We start from the raw sequence: 26,879 nt of genomic DNA on the forward strand, positions 1-26,879 counted from the left end.
GAGACAGGCTTTCTCTGTGTAGCCTTGGCTGTCCTGGAACTCACTCTGGAGACCAGGCTGGCCTCAAACTCAGAAATCTGCCTGCCTCTGCCTCTGCCTCTGCCTCTGCCTCCCAAGTGCTGGAATTAAAGGTATGTGTCACCACTGCCCAGCAGGTTTTTGGTTTTTTGAGACAAGGTCTCACTATATAGCTCTAGCTGTCTTGGAACTCACTCTGTAGATTGATCTGGCCTCAAACTCACAGAGATCCACTTGGCTCTGCCTTCCAAGTACCAGGATTAAAGGCATGTATCACAACACCTGGCCCAGCTAGCCTCCTTATACAGCCCTGGTCACCTGCCTAGGCATGGGAACCACCCACAGGGGGCTAGCTGCTCCATCGTCAGGTAGAACCACAGGCTGGGCAGTCCCTCTAGGTTGTGTCAAACTAACCAGAACAAGGTCCTCAATGTCTGGCCCTCCACTTTGCATCTGCAGGCCGATGGAGTAATATGTACAAGCTCCCCTACAACTGGATAGGCACAGGCCATGTTGTGTACCAGGGTGCCTTCTACTACAACCGTGCCTTCACCAAGAATATCATCAAATACGACCTGCGCCAACGCTTTGTGGCCTCCTGGGCCCTGCTGCCTGACGTGGTCTACGAGGACACCACACCCTGGAAGTGGCGTGGCCACTCCGACATTGATTTTGCCGTGGATGAGAGTGGTCTGTGGGTCATCTACCCAGCTGTGGATGAGCACTACGAAACCCAGCACGAGGTGATCGTGTTGAGCCGCCTGGACCCTGCAGACCTCTCGGTGCACCGGGAGACCACGTGGAAGACACAGCTGAGGAGGAACTCCTATGGGAACTGCTTTCTGGTGTGCGGCATCCTCTACGCCGTGGACACTTACAACCAGCACGAAGGCCAGGTGGCCTATGCGTTCGACACCCACACGGGCACTGATGCTCGCCCACAGCTGCCCTTCCTCAATGAGTATTCCTATACCACCCAGGTTGACTATAACCCCAAGGAGCGGGTCCTCTATGCCTGGGACAATGGCCACCAGCTCACCTACACTCTCCACTTTGTGGTCTGAGTGGAGACCTCTGTTCTCATGAGGGAGGGCAGCAGAGGAGAAAGGGCTATCCCTAGCAACTCTTACAACTGGTATAAGAATCAGTTGGGGGGTGTCCTGGGCTAGGGATTGGCTTTGGTGGCTTTGAGTACTTTCTCAGTGCCCAGAAGGTGACACTTCTACAGCAATGCTGTGCAGGGAGCATTTCTTGCACTTCCCTCTTGACTCTTCTACTTCTTCCTTTAAGCCCGTAGAGCAGATGAAGTGACTATAAAGCCCAGAGGAGCAACACCCTGGAGTAGGACAGGCTACAGATGAGATGACCTTGTTGCAGTCTTCCCACCTCCAGTCCCCTTCAGAGACACTGTCAAGCCCGAGGTCTTCGGGACCTATGCACTCCTGTTGTGCGGCTCCAGGCCTCTCTTCTGGTCGAATGCTGGTAACCTTGATCTTAGAGCCTCTTGACCTATGGTCTGCCCCCTACACTCTTCTGTCCAACCACATTCCAGAAGGTCACCGTCACAGCCACTAAGCAGTAACTGAAGCAAATGCTCCCCAGGTCCATGGCCCTCCTGCTACTTTTTGTCCCCATGATCCCTGCACATTTTGCAGCAGATGAGAAGGTATAGGCAGCCCAGTTCTGGCAGTGGGGTGCTGGCCTCTGGGACCTTAACTCCTGTACCAGAAGCCCTCGCTAGGCCTGGACTCCTTCCTTAACCCTTCCCAAAGCCTTGGGCCTGGGGTCTTTTCTGGGCCTTCAAAGCTATTCTGTTCACGCTCAGGGATTGCCAGGAGTGGCCTTTGTCCCCAGAGTGGGTGGCCCCAAGATGGAACAGGTTCCATCTCCCTTGTTGATCTTAATCTGGTCATTTGGTGGGCTGATTCAGCAGCCTAGGAATCTGAGGTAGACAGGACAGAGGCATTCAGAAGAGACTTCTCAGCTTGCAGGATAAAACACGGAGGTAGAGGCAGGGGAGGGTAGACTGAGGTCTCAGCACCAGGATTTTCTTTGAGATGCGACTTGGGATTGTGGATGTGCACAAGTGAACATATATAAGCTACCTTAAAATAGGATTGGCAGCTACCTGCCCGGGTGCCGCTTGTGGCCTCCAGAGCTTCAGACCCAAATATCCCTGAGAACATGACCTTTCAAGCCAGCCTATGGCAGCTTTGGGCATTCTTTTTAAAGCTGGAGAGAAGTTCTTTTGGCCATCTCCTTGTTTTACCAAAGAAAATATAGGTCCCAGTGGTTCTAGGGTATGGGCAGAGCCATATGGGGCAGGGTATAGCTGATCTTTGGTAAAAACCCTATACTGAGACAGCTCTGCCTGCAAAACAATAGATCCCCAGTACCTTTGAAGGTGTCTACCACTGACCCCTACCCTGCCCCTGGACCCTGGACACTTCCTTGTGCCTTTGCCTGTTCCTAGGATACCTGAAGTGAAATACTGATTTATGAAATCCCACTGTGCAGTACTGGGTAAAGAGAATCAGGTTCTGCGCAGATTTCCTTTCTTCCAGACATTGTTGGGTGATGTTTTCCTTAAGGAATCCCTCACTCCTGAAATAAAGAGGGACAGTGACAGCCAGCCCAGCCAGGTCTGACTCACAGTGGTAGCCACATCCAGCTTCCCCCACCCAGCTGACCACCCCAGGCTCGTCTGTCTTCCAGCCTCTTCAGAGAACTCAGAGGCCCCCGCCTTTCCCTTGGCCCTGGGTGTGGGTCTTCTCAAGACTCTGTGTCTTGTGAGGTCATAGCCTAACCCTGTGCGAGGTGCTCAGGCAACTCTGCAGCCCAAGAAAAGGAAATGCTGGGACACACTGGTTTAGAAAAGTAAACATGTGGCATAGTTTCCTGGGGTGGGACAACAGGCCTGCCACCGTCCCCAACTGTCCCCCAGGCCCTTCTGTTTTCAGGCTTTTGTGTGTTGTATAGTAAACAAAGTTCATTTCCTCATTCATAAATGGTCCTACTGGGTCCCAAGTAACTCAGTTGTCATGGCCAAGCCAGGTTTCCAAAAGAGGTCAATTGTCAGTTATCTGAGAATGGTCAGTGTGCTGGAGTTACTGCGGAACGGAAACTACTACAAGAGGGCCCTTTGACAGGTAACAGGAATTTACTCAAGGTCACATAGCAGTGTAATCTGTGGCAAGGTTAGGAGTTCAAGGCTCGACAGAGCATGTTTCCTGCCGTCTCTGTGCCGTGTTGGTAACACGCTCCGGAAGTGCTAGTGAGTGCAGTCATCCAAAATGACCAGGGCAAGAGCGCCCCCAAAGGCCCGTTTCTACAAAGCTTTGAACACCAAGCAAAGGAAGGTCCATATCTAGCCTTGTCTAGAACAAAACTGTATAAGTTAACAGAGTCAAGGAAATTCTGACACAGTTTCAAATTAGATTTTGTCCTGTTGATGATGAGAAGCATGCAAGGGGTTGCCCAAGGAGCCTGAATCTGCTGATTTGTGAGCTCTAAAGGAAACCTGGCTTCCCACTACACACACACACACACACACACACACATACTCTCAGACACCTTCACACACCACATGAACGCCACACATATACACACTATATGTACACTCACACACATACACTCACATAACATACATACACGTGTGCACTCACATATACCATGGGTTGTATTTTTCTGGGCAACAGTACTTCACAGAAGGAAGGGTCTGGATTGTACAGGATGACCTACCTACTGATGTTTTTATAAGGACAAAGCATCCTGTGCCCCTGAACAACTCTGTAGGGGACGGGGCTTTGACTTCCATAGCTGATTCCTCTCTGGAGATTGCCAGGCCTTGAGTGGTGCTTGGCACAACCCAGGACCCAGCAGAGAATCTTCAGTGCCCAGGGTACTGTGTGGCTGTCAGAGTCCTAGGCACAAGGGAATTGGGAGCCTGAGTTGGTTTCCAGCTGGTCTCCATGCTGTCCTTCTATCTCAGCCTGTGTAGGGGTATTAACTCCCTCAGAGAGGTGGGACCAAGGCTTACTGAGAAGAGAAGACTTAAGAGACATCACAGCACCGCCCAGAACTGGAAGTCACTCTGACTTGCAGTCACACTAATCCACCCCAGAACCCCCAGATTGGTAGTACTGGGGGTACTACCAATTACTCTCATTATGGGTTTTGAACCTTGAGTTCAGAGAAGCTGGGTGATTTGATCAGGGTTGGGTATCTGGCCTATGGAGGTGAGATTGGAACTCTGCCTCTTTAAACCAAAGCCCCCACTAACTGTTGAAGTAGTCATGTTTGGTTTTTTTTTCTTGGTTTGAGACAATAGGAAGCTCAAAGGCAAGTCTGAGATCATTTTAAACACTTGTATGAACTTTAACCCGCTTTACTCTAACTTTGTGCGCGCACCTTTACCCTGACTTATTTTTATTCTACTGTATTTTTTTAATCTATTTTTGTAAGGTGCCACACGATCTTTTTGCAACAGGGTAGCATATACCTAAATAAAACCCATGACTATAGCTGGATATAGTGGCACATGCCTTTGGTCTATGCACCTGGGAGGCAGAGGCAGACAGATTTCTGAGTTCGAGGCCAGACTGGTCTAAAAATCAAGTTCCAGGACAGCCAGAGCTACACAGAGAAACTGTGTCTCAAAAAAGAAGAAGGAGGAGGAGGAGGAAGAAGAGGAGGAGGAGGAAGAGGAGGAGGAGAAAAGAAAGGAAAAGAAAAAAATTGTAAATATACTGAAAGCTTGGTTTAAAATCTTAAGTACTATGGACTACAACTTGGGGGGTCACTCCATGGTAGAGAGCTCACCGGGTGTGTATGAGGGCCAAAGTCTAGTTTCCAGCATTAAACATCAATGAATAAATAAATGTTTCTGGGTCTGTGTAGCCCTGGCTGTTCTGCATCTCCCTTTGTAGACCAGGCTGGCCTGGAACTCACGGAGAACTACCCGACTGCCTCTGCCTCTTTTCCTGAAGCCATCACCACCCAGCTTTAATAACCCTGGGTCTTTTTGACCCAAGCTGCTCCCAAACTTCTTATGCCTCAAAGGATGGCCTTGAGTTCCTGATTCTCCTGCCTTTGTCTCTTGAGTAGATTGCACACATGAGTGACTGTGTGTCCTGCTGTATATTTTTCCTAGCTAGGTTTATGTTGGTGGGATTAAAAACATGATTTAAACAAACAAACAAACAAACAAACAAAAAAACTTGTAGAGGAGAGGGTTTATTTCATCTTACGCGTCCATGTCCAGGTAAGAGTTTATCACTGAACCAAGCCTCAGAAAGACTCAAAAGAAAACCCCGAGGCAGGGGACTGTGGAGGAATGCTGACTGGCTTGTCCAGCTTCTTGTGTAGCCCAGGGGTGGCTCCGCCTACAGCGGCCTCCACCCTCCAACCCTCCCTCACAATCGTTAATTTTGAAATTTTCCCCATCTTCCTGGAGAGCGGCCCTGGAGATCACAGGCCATTATCCGCCCCAGGTTTTAGGTAGGTTCTTAGATCCAAACTCCTCTCTGCAGGCTTGCGAGGCCAGGGAGCCTTCTTCCCAGCCCCCTGCCTCTCTGTTCCTACAAGTGCTTCCTTCCAGTCCTTTTATGGAAATACTTTTAATTCCTAAATAAGCTTTTATAAGCCGTTAGCCCAAGCAATTGTTTTTAATTTTAAGGAGAGAACTTAATTTTACAGCAGTAAAAAGGAAAGCTGGCATCAATGAGCCCAAATAGACACTGGCTGTGAGCCACTTGAATTTGGGCAGCGCTGCGACATGCTAGCTGGTGGTTTGTTGGTTTGTCAGCAGAGGCAGATCAACGTCCTGCCTGCCCCGTCCTGCCTGCCCCGTCCTGCCTGCCCCTGCCCATGTTTAAAAGGAAGGTAGTGAGTGCAACTCTTAGTGATGGAGCATTCGATTAGCATTCCCTAGTCCTGGGCTTCATCCCCGGCACTGCAAAGAAAAATAAAACAAAGAGACCAGCTGGTCAGCCTGATGGTCGAAGTTCAGTCCTGGAGTCCCAGGATCCTGGAGTCCATGGTCCTTCACAAGATGGCTTGATGTATACCGCCATCCAGGACTTAACTGATTAGTCGTCCCTACCCCTTATACATAGATTCTCTCTCTTTTTATAAACATGTATATATATTTATTTTATGTGTATGAGCATTTTACCTGTCTGTCTGTATGTGCACCATGTGCATGCCTGGTGCCCTTGTGGACATAAATGGGCAACAGATTCCCCTGGAACTGGAGTTACAGGCAATACAGCTGACATGTTGGGGCTGGGAACTGAACCTAGGTTTGCTGGAATAAAAGCCAGTGCTCTAACCACTGAGCCATTCCTCCAGCTCCTACATAGATACCCTTGGATATGTTTAGGTGGATTTTGCTTTCTGCCATAGAGACTTGGCCACATCAGGAAGCTAGGCCCTGTCCCTGACATTCAGGGGCCTCTGGGGCTACACCCTCACCCTAGACAGGGCCGACCATAGCTGGGCTGTGGGTAATCTGGACCACAGACCCTTGGGCATGTCTTCATCACCACTTCCTCTTCTTCTGCGACCCAAGATCCTGGCCAGCAAGGACTTTCCGTCAACTCATTCCTACATCTTACATATTTAGTAAGAATGGTGTGGAGAGATGGCTCAGAGGTTAAGAGCACAGGCTGCTCTTCCAGAGGACTTGGCTTCAATTTCCAGAATCCACATGACAGCTCAGAACTATCTGTTACCTCCAGCTCCATGGGGTTCAGTATACACGCATACATGCAGACAAAGTACCAATACACATAAAAATAAATAATAAATCATTAAAAAATATAAGGCTCTGTCTCTCTCTTCCTGACAATGGATTAGGGTTAGCGCTCAGTTACTGCTCAAGTGCCTGCCTGCGTGCTGCATGCTCCTCATTGTGATGATAATGGACCAAGCCTCTGAAACGGTAAGCAAACTCTAAATTAAATACACACGCGCGCGCGCGCGCACACACACACACACACACATCGCTTTGGTCATGGTTGTAGTGAGAATTTTTGGAATTTTGGTTTCTCTAAAAAAACACAGAAATAGCTCTTACTCTCTTCCCTCTGTCCTTTCTCTCCCCATTTCCCTTCCCCCCTCTCTCCACATGTTTATGGCCAGCCTCTCCTCCTCCTCTTCTTTCTCCTCTTCTTCCCCCTCCTCCTTCTCTCTCTCTCTCTCTCTCTCTCTCTCTCTCTCTCTCTCTCTCTCTCTCTACCTTTCTCTATTTCTACCCCTTCAACTCCCCTCCCCATGCCCTAAGTAAACTCTATTCCATACTAAACAAAACAAAAACACAGAAATATAAGAATATGCTTTAATTTAATCACAGATTTGGGGTACGGGGCTGTTTCAGATTGTCCAGAGCAGCTGACTATGATTTGCCTCATGCTCTAGCAGAGGCATGATTTTGCCAGCCGCAGAGAGTTCCTGCAATTGCGTGATGTTTGGAATTCTGGGAATTTTTTAGAGTGTATATAAATGCTAGAACTTGGAGAGATAGGATAGGCTGTTGGTGGGTTATTACTGGTTGTTTTGTAGTTGTTAAGTAGTCATGAGCAAAGAAGAAATGACAACAAGAAGAAATTAGGTATCCTGGCAGCAATGATCAAACTTGTCCTAAGAAGCTTAACACCCCTAATCAGCAGGAAGTAGTGTAATAATAACATCACCTGTTTCTGACCCTGAACTTTATACAGGGATCTCCTTCCTTTCCTCTCTATCCTTTCCTCCTCTCTTATCTACAGTTAGGGGTGGAAAGGTTGGAAGAAAAGGAGTGAGGGGTAGAAGAAAGACTAGCTTGCAGATGAGACTCTGAATATGCTTTTTTATTTGGCTTTGACAATTACTGGAAGGTAACTTCTAATCTACTCTTTGAACCGCTGGCCCAGAGGTGTACCCACACACACACACACAGACACACACACACATACACAGAGAGAGACACACACACACACAGACACACACAGAGAAACACACACACAACACAGACACACACACACAGACATACACATACACACAGAGACACACACAGACACACACACACACAGAAACACACACAGACACAGACACACACACACACACACAGAGACACACACACACAGACACACAGAGAGACACACAGACACACACACAGAGACACACACACAAACACACACACACAGACACACACACAGAGAGACACACAGACACACACACAGAGACACACACACAAACACACACACACAGACACACAGACACACACACACACATTCTTACTCTTGGCTATGTGCCCATGGTTCCTTTCCCCTCACGGTGGCTTCCTCCTCTCTCTCCTTCATCCTCCTCTTCTCCTCATCTCTCCTCCTCCAACCAGGTCACTCCAAACCCACCCGCCTCTAATCCCTCCACTAACTGGCTACAACCAATTTTATTTAACCAATACTTTTAAATCAAGGAACAAGGTTTGCACAACAAAAGTTTGTAAACAAGAGAAGTCTTTAATAGGCCTAAACCTTCATATAGAATTTAGCATTACAATACACAGCAATAGCCCAAACCTCAACACAGTCTCTTCACAGCAGTAAATCAGCGACTAAGACACCTACCGGTCCTGCCTCTCTTGGGGGCATTCCAGTTCTGTTGAAATGCTACCTTCCCAGGGAGGCTGTCCTTCAAGGCAGGCTCTAAATTTGGCTCTAGCACCATGTTCTCTCTCTATTCATAAACCAGCATCCACCAGTTTACTGGCTTGGAGGTCCACCAGAGTCAGTCTTGCTTTCCCCTCTGTAAACACACAGACCTTTGGAGAAAGGGGATGGGTGAGAGGAGAGTGAGTACTTTGAGGAGTTGCCCAAAGAAGATAGCAGCCAAAGGAGTGAAAGAGAGTCCTTGACTGGGGAACTATATGGCAGACTAAAAACCAGCAGGGCTGGGTGAGGAGGGAAAGCTGGGAGCAGGGGTGGCTGAAGAAGGCTCAGCTGCTGAGCAGGCAGGAGTAGGAAGGTAATCATGAAGAAGGGAAGGGAGTGGGCTACAGGTAACTGGCTTGGTAGAACTGCTGTCGGAAGATCTTGAAGGGAACTGAAATGGGCGGTCAGGTGTTGGGATGTAGAGGAGAGCAGGGTGGGGCAGACATATTCAGTAGAGACTGGACCCCTTCCCCCAAGCAAGTCCTGACTCTCTGTCCTGGGAAGAAACTCTATACAAGGAATGATGAGGATCCAGTGACCAAAGGGGTTATGGAAGCGCTGGGCCAGAATTCAGTTACTAGGGCATCACCTGAGTTATCATGATGGGGCAGGCTCCTGTTTACATTGTGGGAACTATGCAGAAAACCTGTTGTGAGGTGCTGGATGAGAGTCTGTGCAGAGAGCCTGAGGAGGAGGGAAACGGCTGTGAAGTGACACACCCCATGCTGTATGCTCCTCCCCCACCTCCTGAGCTCTGTGGTCTGACATCCTGGGCTCAGGTGATCTGCTGGGGTCTTCCGAGGCACCACTGGGTCCAGGACTCAGGATGGACAGTTGCCTCAGCTCATCCCATAGCTAGCAATCAACAATGAACATATTTAATATCACGGGGCCTCTATCTAGATAGACCCCACCCCACTCTGTTAAGCTGTAGATTGGTCCTGGCTATATGTTCAGCAGTGATTAACTCTATCCATTGCTCCTGATCATGGTCTCTTAACCTTCATCTTTCTCACCAACCAACTTTCTGTGCTGCCTAAGGTGACCTCCCCACAGCTCACCCAACAGAGCAGCACCCTACCTTTAGGATCATGCTGGTGTGGCCCTGCTTTCCCTACTTGAGTGTCCATGTTGGAAGAAGTGAGGCAGAGCAAATTGGCGGAGGCCACAATGCTCTGGCCATAGATTAAACCTCTTCTTTTTTTAAAAAAAAAAAATTTATTATGTGTAAGCACACTGTAGCTGTCTTCAGACACATCAAAAGAGAGCATCAGATCGCATTACAGATAGTTATGAGCCACCATGTGGTTGCTGGGATTGAACTCAGGACCTTCGGAAGAGCAGTCAGTGCTCTTAACTGCTGAGCCATCTCTCCAGCCCAATTAAGTCTCTTCTATGGTGTATTAGACCCTTGGCATCTACGGAGCAAAGACTTTTCAGGCAACTAGGAACCTTCAGATACTCCATCTGTGCCCTACAGTTACTTCTGAGTGACTATGGCTAGGGATTCTTTGGGCACCCAACTCAGGCTTGACTCTTGGCTTCTGGAGCCCCAAACTGGACTTCTATCCCCTCCCTGGGCTCCCCCTGATGTTCCACTTCTAAACTGTCATCACTATAATAAGCTTGCTTCAATCTTCCAATCTGGACACCTCAATATTAGATCTCACAACTGACTGCAACTTCAACTTCAGGGATATTTGAATTCTCTGACCTTAAAGGGCACACACACATACACACAATTAAAAAAGAAGCCTGGCAGCTGGGTGGTGGTGGCGCACGCCTGTAATCCCAGCACTCTGGGAGGCAGAAGCAGGTGGATTTCTAAGTTCGAGACCAGCCTGGTCTACAGAGTGAGTTCCAGGACAGCCAGGGCTACACAGAGAAACCCTGTCTCGAAAAAACCAAATCCAAAAAAACAAAAAAACAAAAAAACAAAAAACAAAACAAAACAAAACAAAAACAAAAAAAAAAAACAAAAAAAAAAAAGAAGCCTGGCATGTAGAACATGCCTTTAATTCTAGCTCTCCAGAGGCAGAGGCAGAGGCAGACAGATCTCTGTGTGTTCACGACCAGCCTGGTCTACAGAGAAAGTTCAAAAACAGTCAGGGCTACATCGAGAAACCCTATCTCAAACAAACAAACAACAACAGCAACAACCCTTTAAAGTAAGGCATAGGGGCTGGAGAGATGGCTCAGCGGGTAAGAGCACTGACTGCTCTTCCAAAGGTCATGAGTTCAAATCCCAGCATCCACATGGTGGCTCACAACCATCCATAAAGAGATCTGACACCTACAGTGTACTTACATATAATAAATAAAAAATAAATAAATAAAAAATAAAGTAAGGCATATAGTAACGTGTCTTTAACCCTAACACTCAGTGGGCAGAAGCAGACAGATCTCTGTGAGATCCAGGCCAGTCAAAGCTACATATATAATGTAACCCTGTTATAAAAAGAAAAAAGAAAAGAAAATCAACCATAAAATTGTTTTCTTTAAATCATAGCAGAAAACTCGAAGAATCTGGAGAAAAAGATGCCCACTCTGTTTATAAGAGACATATAGAACACCAAGAACCAGAAAGGAAACTTCATATATCATATCACAGTTAAAACACTAAATTAAATTGTATTGGAAGTTGCAGAAGAGATATCTCAAGTCACATATTGAGACAAGCCCATAAAAATACTAGCTGACTTCTCAATAGAACCTTTACAATCCAAAAGGGCTTGGAGAAATACATTTCAAGTTCTGAAAGATCAGGGCCGCCAAACCAGACTCCTATACCCAGCAAAACTATCTGTTGTATTTGAAGATTAAAGAAAACATTTCCGGGCTGGAGAGATGGCTCAGCGGTTAAGAGCACTGACTGCTCTTCTGAAGGTCCTGAGTTCAAATCCCAGCAACCACATGGTAGCTTACAACCATCTGTAATGGAATCTGATGCCCTCTTCTGGTGTGTCTGAAGAGAGCAATAGTGTACTCATAAGATAAATATTTAAACACACAAAACCTGTGGTATACAATGAAAGTGGCCAGGAGAATGACTTTTGTAGTGACAAACATCTATATTTTTTAAAAATCGAAGAAGGGAATGAAGAGATGCTCAGTGGTTAAGAGCACTGGCTACTCTTCCAGAGGACCTGAGTTCCCATATGGTGGCTCACAACTGTCTGTAACCCCAGTTCCACACTATTCAACACTGTCTTCTGGTCTCTGAAGGCACCAGGCATGCATATGAGTCACAGGCACACATGCAGGCAAAACATTCATACATATACAATAATTAATTTTTTGTTTTTGTTTTTTGAGACAGGGTTTCTCTGTGTAGCCCTGGCTATCCTGGAACTCTGTAGACCAGGCTGGCCTCGAACACAGAAATCTGCCTGCCTCTGCCTCCCAAGTGCTGGGATTACAGGCATGTGCCACCACGCCTGGCTTAATTAATTTTTTTTTAAAAATATCTTGGCTCTGGGGAGGCAGTGGCAGAAGGATATCTGTGAGTTCGAGACCAGCCTGGTCTACAAAGTGAGTTCCAGGACAGCCAAGGCTACACAAAGAAACCCTGTCTCAACAAAACAAAACAAAACAAAACAAAACAAAACAAAACAAAAGTTGGAAGGATGGCTCAGTGGTTAAGAGCACTGACTGTTCTTCCAGAGGTCCTGAGTTCAATTCCCAGCAACTACATAGTGACTAACAACCATCTGTAATGGGATCTGATGCCCTCTTTTATATGAGTACAGCTACAGTGTACTCATATAAATAAAATAAATAAATCTTTTTTAAAAAAGAAAAATAAAACAATAGTGCCAATGAAATGGCTCAGTTGGTAGAAGTGTTTGCCACAAAGCCTGACACACACATACACACACACACACACACACACACACACACACACCAACAGGAAAAACGGAAACAAATCAATATGGTGCAAATGACAACCTTGCCAAAAGCTGTTTAAGATTTGATACAATCCCTGTCAAAATTCCACACAATTCTTCACAGAAGTAGAAAAAATAGAATCGTAAAAATCTATAAGGGGGCTGGAGAGATGGCTCAGCAGGTAAGAGCACAGACTGCTCTTCTGAAGGTCATGAGTTCAAATACCAGCAACCACATGGTGGCTCACAACCATCTGTAAAGAGATCTGACGCTCTCTTCTGGTGTCTGAAGATAGCTACAGTGTACTTACATATAATAAATAAATAAATCTTTTTTTAAAAAAATTATAAGGAAATGCTGAAGACACTGGGGAGTTAAAGCAATCCTGAAAAGAAAGAATAGTGCTGAGAAGACATGCCTGTCCTGGCGTGCTCTCCCTTGCTGGGATAGACACCTTGAGCAAAAGCGGCTGATTGCACTCATCTCTGCAGTAAGCCAGGGCAGGCTCTCAAGCGGGAACCGGAGCCAGGAACTGAAGCAGAGACCACGGAGGAGCACTGCTTCCTTGCTTGCTCCCTTCCGCTTGCCCAACTACCTTCTTTACAGCCCCCAGGGCTACCGGCTGACTTAGCCAGGCTGTTCCAAAATCCTAGAACCTGACTCTGTGCAGTTTTGTTTGGCTTGTTTTATTTGTTCTGTTTTGATATATTTAAACACAGTAAAACTTTGGAAAAAAAATTTCTCATGACAACTATCACAACAAAGCTTAAGGCATGATGTAAGCCTTGGAAACTCCCTTGTGTGTGTCTTTTGCAGAGTACCTGTGACCTCTTCTGCAAGAACGGTTTCTATCAACTCCTCAGGATAAGGGCCAAGCAGGAAGATGCTCGGGATAAGGGTCTAGGGAGGAAGAGCATGAAATAAGCAAACTAGCGAACTCCTGCAAAGCACATGGGGCCCATTTCATGAGGATGGGTTCTACTGACTGAGAGCAAAGCTCAGGCGGCTGGGGGCTTGGACGAGGGCTGGTTCCACAGAACAGCAAAGGATCATCAGCTATCAAACAACATCCACTCCAGCCTTCCTGGTGAACTGATGCCAATTTCTTCTGTTGAAGAAAAAAGCTTGTGTGTTTAACAATCCTGCTGTCTCTAGTGCTTATCTGTGAGCATAGGGACCTGTGCTCTCCTGCAATCCGTCCTGGGAGGGAACCACCCACAGTGGGCTGGGTTCTCCTACATCAGTCAGCAATGGACAAATACCCCACAAACATGTCCACGGGCCGACCCATTGAAGGAAATTCATTAACTGAAGTGACGCAACTCCCAGGTGTGTCAACCTGACAAGTGAAGAAGCTATGATACAATCTGACTTCAGAGCCACTCTAACAAAGAGATCACGTGCTGGCACAAAAGCAGAAATGCGGATGAGTGGAGCACAACAAAAGCTGTACAGATTCAAAAATACACACGGGAGAAAAGCCTTTGGAACAAACATGAGGAAAATGGGACGTTCACGTGTGAAAGAATAAAATGGCCCCTCTAGTTCAACAAGAGGTGGTGAGGATGTGGCACCAGGGGACTATGATGATGTGGTGCAGAAATGCAAATGAATCCATCCATTCTCAAAGTCAGAGTGGCACAAAACAGACCAAACCAACCAACCAACCAAACAAACAAACAAAAACTTAGCAATAGGCCAAGCGTGATAGCACATGACTTTAATCCCAGCATTTGGTTGGCAGAGACAGAAGGATCTCTGTGAGTAGGAAGCTAGCCTAATCTACACATAGTGAATTCTAGGCCAGCGAGAGCTGTATTGTGAGACCTTGCCTCAAAAATAAACACACACACACACACACACACACACACACTCACACACACACACACACACACACTCACAAACAAAAAATATCTCACAATAGGGTCATTGAGATGGCCCAGCCAGGAAAGGTGGGAGGAGAGAACTAGCCACACACAGTCATTGTCTTGTCCTCTATCACATATTTACCGTGGTACATGTCTCATACACACACACACACACACACACACACACACACACACACACATACTACTGACACTCCCAGGGCTCCCAAAAGAGAAGAGTTCAGAATGTTCTCACTGCTGTCTATTATCCACCAAAAACTAGATGGTAAACCTTGTTCCTGAACATACTACACAATTTGGTTGCACGACATGGAGGAATCAGGTAAGGACTAAGCAGAAAGCCTCCTCCCTGAGGGCCAATTGTCACAGACCTGGTAGGTGCTATGCAGGCTGCTGGCTCCTCATCAACAGTCTGATTGACTCTGGACCTGCATGGTACAGTACACTACTGTCCTGCCAGGGGTGTGCCTACAGGGACAATCGTAGCATGACTGGGGACGGACTGACTGCTTCTGATTGGATTTAGGGCCCACTTCCCAAGAGGTAATGTATGTTTGGTATTATAAACCTGTTACTACAGGGGTCATAGGCCATACTGGACATATTTCGCTAAATGGACATGGTGTCTATGTCAAATCACCTTCTAAATATATATATGCCTATACATTAGTACTGATGCCAGCTTTAGTCAGAGAAGCTGGGTGTTTTCAGTGGTCAGTAGTTACTGCAGATAAAATCACAGCTGGCCAAGTGCTGACAATGTGACTGTTAAACCCTGAGCCCTAAACATCTGCATTACCTTTCCAAGATTCAGGGAACATCAGGAAGGAGGTGGGGGGGTTGAAAAAATGAAAGACCTTGGTTGTTGTGGTGTTGAAAATCAGGAGCTAACACTCAGACATTGCAAGATAAAAACAACAACAACAACAACAAAGATTATTTTTATGGCTGGGCTAAAGTTACAATCTCCTCAAGACTAAGAGAAGGAAGCAGCCTGGACTAAGAGCAGGAGGTTTCTTTTAAGATTCATTTATTTATTATATGTACGTACACTGTAGCTGTCTTCAGACACACCAAAAGAGGGCATCAGATCTCATTACGGATGGTTGTGAGCCACCATGTGGTTGCTGGGATTTGAACTCAGGACCATCGGAAGAGCAGTCAGTGCTCTTAACTGCTGAGCCATCTCTCCAGCCCAGGAGGTCTTTTTATAACAAGCAAGTGATTACAAAAATGGAATGTTGATGTTATTTTTATGATCATTAGAAAGGTACACATTGTGGGTTTATAGTCCGACAATGACCATAAAACATCTTATGGTCAGTCAATTTTTGGAACATATCATGAAACAACAGAAAACTCTGTGATATGTAAATCAAAGTTATAGAGGAAGCACAAGTAAGGCAAACAAACAAACAATAACAAAAACAAGTTGACCTTCAGCTTGGGATATCATTTAAGAAAAACATGGGAAGGAACAGTATAGAAATAAATCAAATTCTAGTGTTATGTTTAACTAGGAAACGAAAGAAAATATGGAGTCAGCTCTACAAAAAGCTCTTGGTCTGGTCTTCAGCACCGCATATGCGGCATGTATAACTGGGTATAACTGCATAGGCAGAGCTATGTCTGGCTGTGTATGGCTATAATCCTATCTCCTGGGAGATGGAGTCATAGAGTCAAGAGTTCAGGGTCATTCTCAGCATCCACTAGCATAACAAGTTAGAGGCTAGCCTAGGCTACATGATACTCCATCTTAAAAAAAAAAGCATCAACATCATCATCATCATCATCACCATCATCATGACATAAGCACCCAAGGAAGGAGTGAGTGTAATGGATGCTCTCTTCCGAGCACACTATTTCACCTTTTAAATTCTCAGCGCAGCCGTGGTCACCCTGCATAAGATGCCCGCAAGACAGGGCTCGGCGGCAGTCCACCATAGCAGGGGCTAGGGCCGACAAGGCGCCATCCCTCCCAGATGATCAATGCCCAGATGACTAATCCCAGACTGTTAATGGTTACTGAGACATTTTCTTCAGAAGCGCACCACTGTTACGTTGTTGCTATAAATCACCCCTTATCCATGCCTTAAATGTTAAATGTACTCTTTCACAGAAAGGAAGAAAAAAACAAACAAACAACATTAATATAAAATAAATGTTGGAAAGGATCTGAGGAATTCCAATTCTTGTGCTCCCAGAGCGGGAAGATTGGCAGTGTGCCTCGATGGATGGCCGCAGGAGCACATTTGGGTTGGCTTGCTTTATCCTCAGGTTTCCGCCCTCCTGAGAGACTCTAAAGTCTTTTTTGAGAATCTTGAACTTTGCACTTGAACTCCCTCTACTTGGGAACCAGAGTGTCCCAAGTCAGGCTCTGGGGATGAGCCGCATCTGTAATGTGGGGCAGTTCCTGGGAAACAACTTCACAGCTTGAAACTTCCCCACATCGTCTCAACCTGAGGTGCTGAGAGCCACGGGTGGACGACTGAACGACGGGAGGCTTTCTGAAGCAGCTTTTATCTTCGACGTGATACATATTAATGCAGTTAGGGGTGGTGTTTGCATAGATCTGGAGGATTATAAGGACTTGTCCCGAGATGATGTTTGGCTGGGGCCCTTTCTGCTTCACATCTCTAAGGCTGTGCTTCTGCCCTTGGGATATGTGGATTCAGGAAGTACTGGTGTGTTGTTATCCTAATAGAAGTCTTAGAAAGGGCTTCCTGGTGGAGTTAACACAAGTTCTTGGGTGTGATCCTAGCACCACATAAATGGAGTATGGTGGTGCGCGTCTGTAATTCCAGAACTCAGAAGGTAGAGGGTTGAGAATAAGAGGTCGAAGGTCACCCTCAGCTACGTAGTGAGTTTGAGACCAGCCTGAGATACACGAACCCTCACTTAAAAAATTCATAATTTAGCTGGGTGGTGGTGGCACACACCTGTAATCCCAGCACTCTGGGAGGCAGAGGCAGGTGGATTTCTGTGTTTGAGGCCAGCCTGGTCTACAGAGTGAGTTCCAGGACAGCCAGGGCTATACAGAGAAACCTTGTCTCCGAAAAAAAAAACCCAAAAACCAAAACCAAAACAGAATTAGTAAGTTAAAGGGAAATTGAGGGGGGGAGGTAGGAGTGGGTCAGGTGGAGGGGCATATACTCGGAGCCGAGGGTGGGGGCGGTGGGGGTGGGGGTGGGGGGGTGGGAGGAGGGGTTGGGGGTTTTGGGGGAGGGGGGAAACTAGGAAAGGTTTTAGCATTTGAAATGTAAATGAAGATTATAACCAATTTAAAATGTAAAAAAATTAATAAGATAATGAGTTGTGGCTCAGTGACAGAACAATTACATGTGGCATATACACAGTCTGGATTTGATCTTTTTCTTAAAAAATACCCTGAAAGAAGGTTAGGGACGGTGGTGTGGACCTTTAGTTCCACCTGCCAAGGAGGTAGAAGCAGAGCATTTGAGACCAGTCTGAGCTTCATAGAAAGACCCCGTATCAAAACAAACATACAGGGTCACAAATGAGACTTAGAAATCTAAGACCGCCTTGGGAGAATGCCTGGTGTGATTAGGAAGAGGAAACGTCCCTTTGGGATCTCACTGGGGCGCTGGTGTGTGCCAGATGCTGCTTCGGCCTGCCAGCTCCAGTGCCGGCTTTCTCTGTCTGCAGTATAACAAGGACCTAACCAAAGAGCGAGATAGCGAGATGCCCTCAAGCTGGAGCTGTACAAGAACAGGTAAGAGTGGGAAGGAGGCTGACTCTCTGCAGCCCCAGTGTGGAGAGTGGAGACTCAGTGGAGACAGGGTTGGGTCTGTGTAGAGCTGTGCTCTGGTCCCAGGCATGCTCCTGACTCATACCGTGGCCCCAGTTCACTCCGTCTCTCTGAGGCCTGTCACTTGTGACTCAGTGCTTTGTCCTGTGGCTGTGTGGCAAGGCTCATGGGTCACTCTGAAATGTGTTCCTTTCTGTTCTTGGTTCCTTCCTTTCTGCTCTGCCTCTGGCCACAGCAAAAGTAATGAGGACCTGAGGCAGCAGAACTCAGAACTGGAAGAGAAACTTCGAGTCCTGGTGGCAGAGAAAGCGGCTGCACAGTTGGGGGGTGGAGGAGCTGCAGAAGAAGTTAGAGATGTCAGAGCTGCTGCTGCAACAGGTGAGAGGTGCAGCCTCTGCCCTACGGGCCAGGCGCACAGTCTCAGCATCACTCACCTTGGGTGTGACCTGCAGCCCAGCGCTGGATGGTTTGAACCTCCTCCCTGTCCTAGGGTAGAATTATCCAGTAATCGTTCAACAGTGGAGCCCTGACCACATCTGTAGAATCAGTCTTAGTGAGGGTGATGTGACTGGTACATTTTTTATTTTTGATGTGTCCTGATTGAAAAAAGATCTATCACCCATCTGTCTGTCTGTCTATCTATCCACCTACCTATCTACCTACCTTTACCTATCTACCTACCATCTACCATTCATCTATCTATCTATCTATCTATCTATCTATCTATCTATCTATCTACCTATCTTGTACTGGCTGGTTTTGTGTGTCAACTTGACACAGGCTGGAGTTATCATAGAGAAAGTTGGGGAAGTGCCTCCATGAGATCCAGTTGTGGGGCATTTTCTCAATTAGTGATCAAGTGGGGAGGGTCCCTTGTGGGTGGTACCACCTATGGGCTGGTGTTCTTGGGTTCTGTAAGAGAGCAGGCTGAGCAAGCCAGGGGAAGCAAGCCAGTAAGGAACATCCCTCCATGGCCTCTGTATCAGCTCCTGCTTCCTAACCTGCTTGAGTTCCAGTCCTGACTTCCTCTTGTGATGAACAGCAATGCAGAAGTGTAAACTGAATAAACCCTTTCCTCCCCAACTTGCTTCTTGGTCATAATGTTTGTGCAGGAATAGAAACCCCGACTAAGACAAAATTGGTACCAGCGTAGTAGGGTATTCCTGTGACAACCTGACCATGTTTTGGGGAGGACTGTGGAAGGACTTTGGAACTTTTGCTAGATGATCCATTCAGTGTTAAGAGCTCTGTGGAATATTCTGTAGGAGCTTGGAAGATAATGTTGAGAACATTGCAGAAGATGGAGGCCTGACTTGTGAAATTTCAGAGGGATGATTAAAGACTCTTATCAGGGCCATGTTTCGATTGTGAAGATTCTGTGGTTTTGGTTAGCTGGGGCTGAAGAATCAGCTATGATTAACAAGATACCAGAACCACTAAAGCAAACCTTTGTGTTACTGGGACTATTGATGCTGGTTAGCTGGAGCTAAGAAATTAGCCGTGATTAAGAAGAAACCAGCGTCACTGAGGTGGAATCTTCTGGAAAGTGTTTTCTGAGAGCACAGAGAGTGTGTTCCAGAGATAGCCACAGTTGTATTTTGTGCTGTGGCTGGACTTGGTACTGTGTAAGAGTCACCCAGATGGTACTGGCTTTGAAGGCATGAAGGGGTCATGAAGAGCAGTTGAGGCTCTTGGCACAGTGAGCGGCCACGGAAGGCCATTGGTGAAGGTGCAGTCTCGGTTGCAATTGACGGCCCAGGACTTGAAGTGGTCATGCATAGAAGCAGAGGCTTGTCACCATGAAGAGAGCCTATGAGAGGCTATTGGTGAAGCCTAATTACAGTAGAAGTCAGCAGTGTTTTGGAGATGCCAGTACCATGCGATAACCACCAAGAACAGCAGCAGCAGTGGAGTACAGGCAGCTGGAGCCTAGAAGACAAGCTGTGTGCTACAAAGGGCAGAGCTGGAGAAGTGACCCAAGCCCTTGGAGGAGCCCAGAAGATAGTGAGTTGGATCCCAGACATTGAACCATTGGAATTTGAGTTTTGCTTTTGGTTGTGACTGTGCTCTGATATGTTTCCCTCTTGAAGGAAGAAAGTAGCTTAGTGGAGCCCACAGTTAAGAGACTTTGAATTTTTGAAAGACTTTGAATTTTAAAGATATTGGACATTTTGAAGTGATTGAACTTTTAATATGTAAAGACTGTGGGACTTTAAAATAATTTAGATCTTGGGGATGAATAAGAAAGTAAGGGTTGAGGCTTAATAGTGATGTGTTTGTGTGTCAAGTTGACAAGGGGTCAATTGTACTGGCTGGTTTTGTGTGTCAACTTGACACAGGCTGGAGTTATCACAGAGAAAGGAGCTTCAGTTGGGGAAGTGCCTCCATGAGATCCAGCTGTGGGACATTTTCTCAATTAGTGATCAAGGGGGGAGGGCCCATTGTGGGTGGTACCACCTTTGGGCTGGTGCTCTTGGGTTCTATAAGAGAGCAGGCTGAGCAAGCCAGGGGAAGCAAGCCAGTAAGAAACATCCCTCCATGGCCTCTGTATCAGCTCCTGCTTCCTGACCTGCTTGAGTTCTAGTCCTGACTTCCTTTGGTGATGAACAGAAGCATGGAAGTGTAAACTCAATAAAACCTTTCCTCCCCAACTTGCTTCTTGGTCATGATGTTGTGCAGGAATAAAAACCCTGACTAAGACATATCTATCTATCTATCTATCTATCTATCTATCTATCTATCTATCTATCTATCTATCTATCTATCTATCTGTGTTGACACAGAGTCTTATCAGTATCCTCTGTTCTGTTTCATTTAAATGGCCCGTGCAGGAGTCTGCTTAACTCCTCCTGTCACTTTCTCATATGGCAATGACCCCGGGTTGTCATCCTAGCTCACACTCCTGTGGGGAGCACTGCAGTGGAACAGCACAGGCTCCCAGACCTAACCCTCATTTCCCTCATACAGTTCTCTAGCCAATCTGAGGCCCCAGGCGGTAATGAGCAGTTACAACACGCCATGGCGGAGCGGGCTCAGCTGGAGACCCATGTTGGCCAGGTGCGGATCTGTGGGGGAGGGGAGGGCATGACCCCGCCGGCCAGGGGCAGGTGAGGGCCAGCAACAGCCCTTCGTGTAACTTGTAAACTGACTGCTGCAGCTGATGGAGTCACTGAAGCAGCTCCAGATGGAGAGAGAGACCCGTATGCGGAGAACCTGACAGGAAGGGTGCTGCTTGGCAGCAGAGGGTACAACGGAGCAGGTGAGGCCTCCTTGCCTCAGTCTCTTTGCTCTTCCTGAGCATCAGCGTGGTGCAGCTGAGGGGTTGGGGATGTGGGTTTGCAGAGGTGGATTTGCAGAGATGGATTGGATAGTGTCTGGGATCTCCAGCGCCCCCTGTGCCTCGGGCAGGTGCACACACTGAAGGAGGAGAAGGAGCACAGGAAGTCGGGTACAAAAGCTGGAGACCAGCTTAGCCAAACTAGGAGTTCAATCAAGACTAAGTAGGTCAAGGGTGACCTGAGAGCAGGAGTGGGTCAAAGGGCCACGAAGGGGGCTTCCATTGCCCTGGGTTGGGGTGGGGGGCGGGTGAGTGTAAGTGCACTGTAACAGGGGCAAAGGGTCTCTGCCAGGACCAGGTGGCAACCCTTGTCATCTCTCTGAGCATGTGTCCCTCTGTGCAGAGCTGGATAGCATGTCTACTGCCACCCCCTTAGATGACTGAGCACACAGAAGTGTACTAGAGTGGTTCGAACCGTTTACCGCTTACCTAAGATCCTGACAGGAAAGAAGCCAACGCCTGGGGCGGGGCAGGGAGCCTGACTCACAGTGGAGCCTGAGAAACCTCAAGGGATCCCTTCTCTGTGCCTGCTTTCTTTCTCAGAGGAGCTGTCATCCCCAGAGCCTCCAGCGAGCCACTGCAGGGAGAGGTTGAGCAGCTGCAGGAGGAACTGGAGAGTTTAACGGGACAGCTGTGGCCCCAGGGACAAGGACAAGGAAAGCCTGAGTCACCTGAAGCACGAGCAGGAAGGGCCAGCCCTGGAGCAAGCAGGCAGAGGAGGGTGGAGTGAACGCACCGCCATCAACAGGGCGCCGCGAGCTAAAGGAGCAGCTGGCCGCGCGAGCCTCAGAACCGCTTGGCTTCCTCATGCTGGTGGGGAGCCTGCACGCCCTCCCTGCTCACAGGGAGCCCTCACCCCTTCCGGTCAGCACTCTCAAGGGATGGGCTGCTGTTCACCTCTCATGAGGTGGTAGTGGTGCAGGCGCCCCTCGATCCAGAGTGCTACGGTGTGTGGGAATGCGGGAGGAGGTTCTGGGGACCCCAGCCACGGCAGGTCTTACTGACTGCTGCTTGCTCTCCAGACCAAAGAGAACATGGAGGTTGTCCAGTGCTCTGCAGTCAGAGCAGCAGAGTCTAGAAAAGAGCTGGCCAGGAGGCTGGGGGAGCTGCAGGAAACCCCTGGAGGTGGGGGCAAGAAGCTCAAGAGTTCAACATTCCCCTTAGCTCTATAGTGGGCTCAGCATAAACTCCATAAACTCTTAAAAAAAAAAAAAACAACAACAAAAATAAAAAAAACAAAAAAACACATACAGGGCTGGAGAGATGGCTCAGTGGTTAAGAGCACTGACTGTTCTCCTGAGTTCAAATCCCAGCAACCACATGGTGGTTCACAACCATCTGCAATGAGATATGGTAGCCTCTTCTGGAGTGTCTGAAGACAGCTACAGTGTACTTACATATAGTAATAAAGAAATCTTTTTTTTTTTTTAAGTCACATACAACAGGCTGGCTAGGTGACTTAGTGAATTAAAGTGCTCTCTGCACACACCTGGTGACACACTTTCAATCCCTGGAACCTATGTAAGGGTGGAAAGAGAGCCAACACCATAGAGAGCCCTTTCCTGGAAGACGGTTAGAGCAGTAAGCATCCACCAGTTCCCATGTATTATGTGGCCATCGCACTCGGTACCCCCATTTTAAAGGCTGTTGTATAGACAGGGTCTGGCAAGGTGGATCTGGAGGCTGCTGTCTACATCTTCAGAAATCAATGGTAACAAGGGTCCAGGAAGGCACACCTCCTCTGCTTGTCCCAGACATTACAGAGAGAGCAGGCTCTGGCCTGGCCTGCTGTCGGCCAGATCTCTTCAGTGGGCAGTGAGGGCACAGAGCACAAAGACTCCATCTGGCCCTGGGCAGTGCCCAGACGCTGCCGCCCCCTGCTTTGCACCAGGCTGAACTCTGCCTATGTCTGCTGACCCCTGGCATTCCTGCAGAGACCCCGTGAGGCAGGAACAGTGAGGGCTTTCAGAGGATCTGCCTGCTGGCGGGAGGAATATCTCTGAGATTATCTGCCATGAATGCAGGGTGGCACTTCATGTGCCAAAGGTTGTCTGGCTCTGCCCTAGCCTGGCTGTTTGGCTCCAGAGCCCTCATTCCAACTGGGGTAGGACAGAAACCTTATTCTCTTCTTGAATGGGAGGCCTCCGTACCCCTATCTGTATAGAACCCTACCCCCCAGCCTCAATCTTCCCTCACCCCCAGTCAGGGGCTGGAGTTTTCTCTGCGTATGGCTTGGCACCCAAGCAGATCCAAAGTCAAGATCCCAGGTTCTTTGTAAGCAGGCATTTTAGTGGCCGGGAAAGTCATGGTTCCCAGGATGTCCACCCAGCCTGTTCTGGCTTTTCTGGATAAAGTCCTGAGAGATGCTAACAGCTGCCACCGCCAGGGTGAGCTTCCCCTGGAACAGCTGGGCTTTGGGAGACTCCCTGCCCTCCACCCATGTCTGCTTCTGCCACCCCTCATCCGCAGAACCCAGGCCTTCGGCCTGGCCCCTGGTACCACTCTGCCCATCTGTAAAGTGGGGTGATGTTCTGATCTCCCAGGAATGTTGGAAGATTGAAGTGGGTTCTCAGATGGGAAAAGGCTCTGCATGGGCCCGTGGAAGACACTAAAACAGATAAGGCTCAGAGAACCCTGACTAATCCAAATGCTAAGCCAGGCTGCTGCCCTCCACCTGCCCTCTTAGAAGGTGAGAGCAGGGCCAGCGTGAACAGTGGGCAACCATGAGATAACTCGACACCCATGGCAGCCTTGCTGTCTTAACTCAATTTCTACTGCTGTGACAAAGACTGACTGTTTTAGTTAGGGTTCTCTAGAGTAACAGAACTACAGAATGTGTTTATTTACTATGTAGCATATATGTGTGTGTATATATACATACATGCATATATGTGTGTGTATATATATATACATACATACATATATATGTGTGTGTGTGTATTACCCTAGCAATGAAATTGGTGTCAAGCTGGGCGGTGGTGGTGCATGCCTTTAATCCCAGCCCTTGAGAAGCAGAGGCAGGCAGATTTCTGAGTTCGACAGGACAGCCAGGGCTACACAGAGAAACCCTCTCTCAAAAAACTAATAAGTAAATAAATAGATAAATAAATAAATAAATAAATCCTTTTTTTTTAAGTATAAGATCTATAAATCCTGATAGGGAAGTGATGGTCTAGAAGACAGCTCTGCGACTCATCCCTAGTGGGTCCAGTGTTACTCTGTTCCCTGTGCCAGTGGGAGCTTGGACCAGTGGGCGATGTGGGGGAAGGGGGGAAGAGTCACTTTCTGGTAAGAGATGGGCTTGCACACAGCTTAACCAGCGCTCTCTGAGTGCAACTGAGCCTTAAAGTCCGGAAGCTGCTGGGATCTCAGATGAGAAAGACGGGAAGCAGAGATACACATCTGGGAGCCCGGGTCCTGCAGCTTCTCTGGAGTTGTTGTGATTGGTCCAGCCTAAGTCCTGAGGCAGCTTGGATGGGACCCTGAAGGGTCCACGTGGAAATTTGGGCTTGGGCTGGGTCTCCACCTGTTCTTCACAGCTGCTTTCTAATCTGACTCCTTATCTCTGTCCCTCAGGGGTCTGACTGGTTCCACCATCTCATCAACTCCAGCTGAGTGTGGCCACAGCTGGAGTCCAGCACACTTGAAGTACTCTCATGGGGTGAGCTGAGCTCTAATACATCAAGTTTGTGTGGGCCCTTTGGTCATCTAGCAATTGTTTGGGCCAGCCTGGGCTACATAGAGAAATTCTGTCTCAACAACTTAAAAAACAAAAAACAAATCAGGACGGGGGAAATGTAGAGATGCCTATGCGTGCATTTAAAAGTTGTCTTGCAGTGCCTTTAATCCCTACACTCAGGAGGCAGAGGTAAGTGGATCCTGAGTTTGAGGCTAACCTGGTCTACATTGTAAGTTTCCAGGTCAGCCAGGAAGACCTAGTGAGACTAGTGTCAAAAACAAACAATAACAAAATCAAACCAAAAAACTGTCCTACGATTGTTGGGCTTGACCTTGTAAAAGAGAGACCGGAAGCAGGAGATATGGGTCAGAGGACTTGGGTTCGATTCCCAGCACCCACATGGTGGTTCACAACCATTCAGAACTCCAGCCCCAGGGCATTTGAAAGCCTCTCCTGAAGACCTCATAGTGCTATCTATATACATGCAGGCAAAACATTCATACACCTAAAATAAATTAATGTAACTAATTTGGAGAGAGACAGTGCTACCCATCCCAACCTCAGAGTGGTCCGCTATGGCTCAAATTCATCTCATCACTCTCTCCCCCCTCCCCTTCCTCTTCCCCCGTACCTCTCCCCCTTCCCTCCCCTCCCCTCCCTCTATTGCTCTCTCTCTATGTCCAGTGTGGCTCAAATTCATCTCACCCTTTTCTCTCTCTTCCTCCCTTCCTCCATCGATGTCTCTCATTTCTTCCGGGGGTGGGGTGCGGGACAGGGTGAGTATGTCCTAAGGTCTCTGGTAACCTGTTCTTTCCTCAATGACCTTGGGCCTTGGCTCCCCCTGCCGGCTGAGGATCTAACAAGGGGCTTCCTGTGCGTTTACCCCCCCCACCCCCCCCCCATCCCTCCCCACCCCCATCCCCCCACCCCCGCCCTGTCTCTTGTTTGTGAGATGGAATCTCACGGAGGTCCTCCCACTCAGCCTCCCCAGGGTGGGTTCTGCAGGCTCAGGCCACCAGGCCCTGCCTGCTCTGGCGCTCCTGCGTGTCAGCTTCCCTGGCCTAGAAACTTAGCGTTATTTATTTATCTATTATTTTTAGCATGTCTTTTTAGGATGGTTTTCCTGTTTGGGTAGCAACATGACACAGATGCCACAGGAAACCAGAGAAGCTCCCGGGTCTGACCACCACCCTTCTTTCCCAGTGTGGGCTGCAGCCCTGGGACTGCAATCCCTGCTCGCAGGCCAAGGCCTCTCCCACGTTCTGGCGCTCTGAGGCACTGAGGCGACTGAGCTCCAGTCAACACCAAGAATGACCAGGGCCTGGTTCAGGTCTTTGATGAGTGAGGAGCAGGCATGGGTGGACATTCATGGACAGGGGCACAACCCACCCACCCAGAGAAGGCTCTTCTAGTTAACTTGCTTGTTTTATCTTTTAAAAATTATTTATTTATTTATTTCATATATGTGAGCACACTGTTGCTGTCTTCGGACAGACCAGGAGAGGGCATCTGATCCCCATTACAGATGGTTGGGAGCCACCGTGAGGTTGATGGGAATTGAACTCAGGAAGAGGAGTGGGAGCTCTTAACCGCTGAGATGTCTGTCCAG

The 26,879-nt window shown here is 47.9% G+C and overlaps 1 protein-coding gene and 1 long non-coding RNA gene across 2 annotated transcripts in view; both read left to right on the forward strand.

Annotated features, from left to right (window-relative positions):
* Olfml2a (olfactomedin like 2A) overlaps positions 1-4,916 on the forward strand; it is a 32,101-nt gene extending 27,185 nt beyond the window's left edge. The window contains exon 8 of the mRNA XM_052182426.1: positions 478-4,916. Within this exon, the coding sequence (XP_052038386.1) occupies positions 478-1,082 (605 nt within the window). The 3' untranslated portion in view covers positions 1,083-4,916. The remainder of the gene's footprint in view (positions 1-477) is intronic.
* Positions 4,917-18,181: 13,265 nt separating this feature from the next.
* On the forward strand, positions 18,182-21,449 carry LOC127684156 (uncharacterized). The gene is made up of 4 exons (XR_007977736.1): positions 18,182-18,218; positions 18,490-18,632; positions 21,222-21,311; positions 21,412-21,449. It is a non-coding gene; the product is annotated as an uncharacterized LOC127684156 (long non-coding RNA).
* The last annotated feature ends 5,430 nt before the right edge of the window (positions 21,450-26,879 follow it).

This window comes from Apodemus sylvaticus, chromosome 5 (assembly GCF_947179515.1).
Source record: "Apodemus sylvaticus chromosome 5, mApoSyl1.1, whole genome shotgun sequence".
NCBI lineage: Eukaryota > Metazoa > Chordata > Mammalia > Rodentia > Muridae > Apodemus > Apodemus sylvaticus.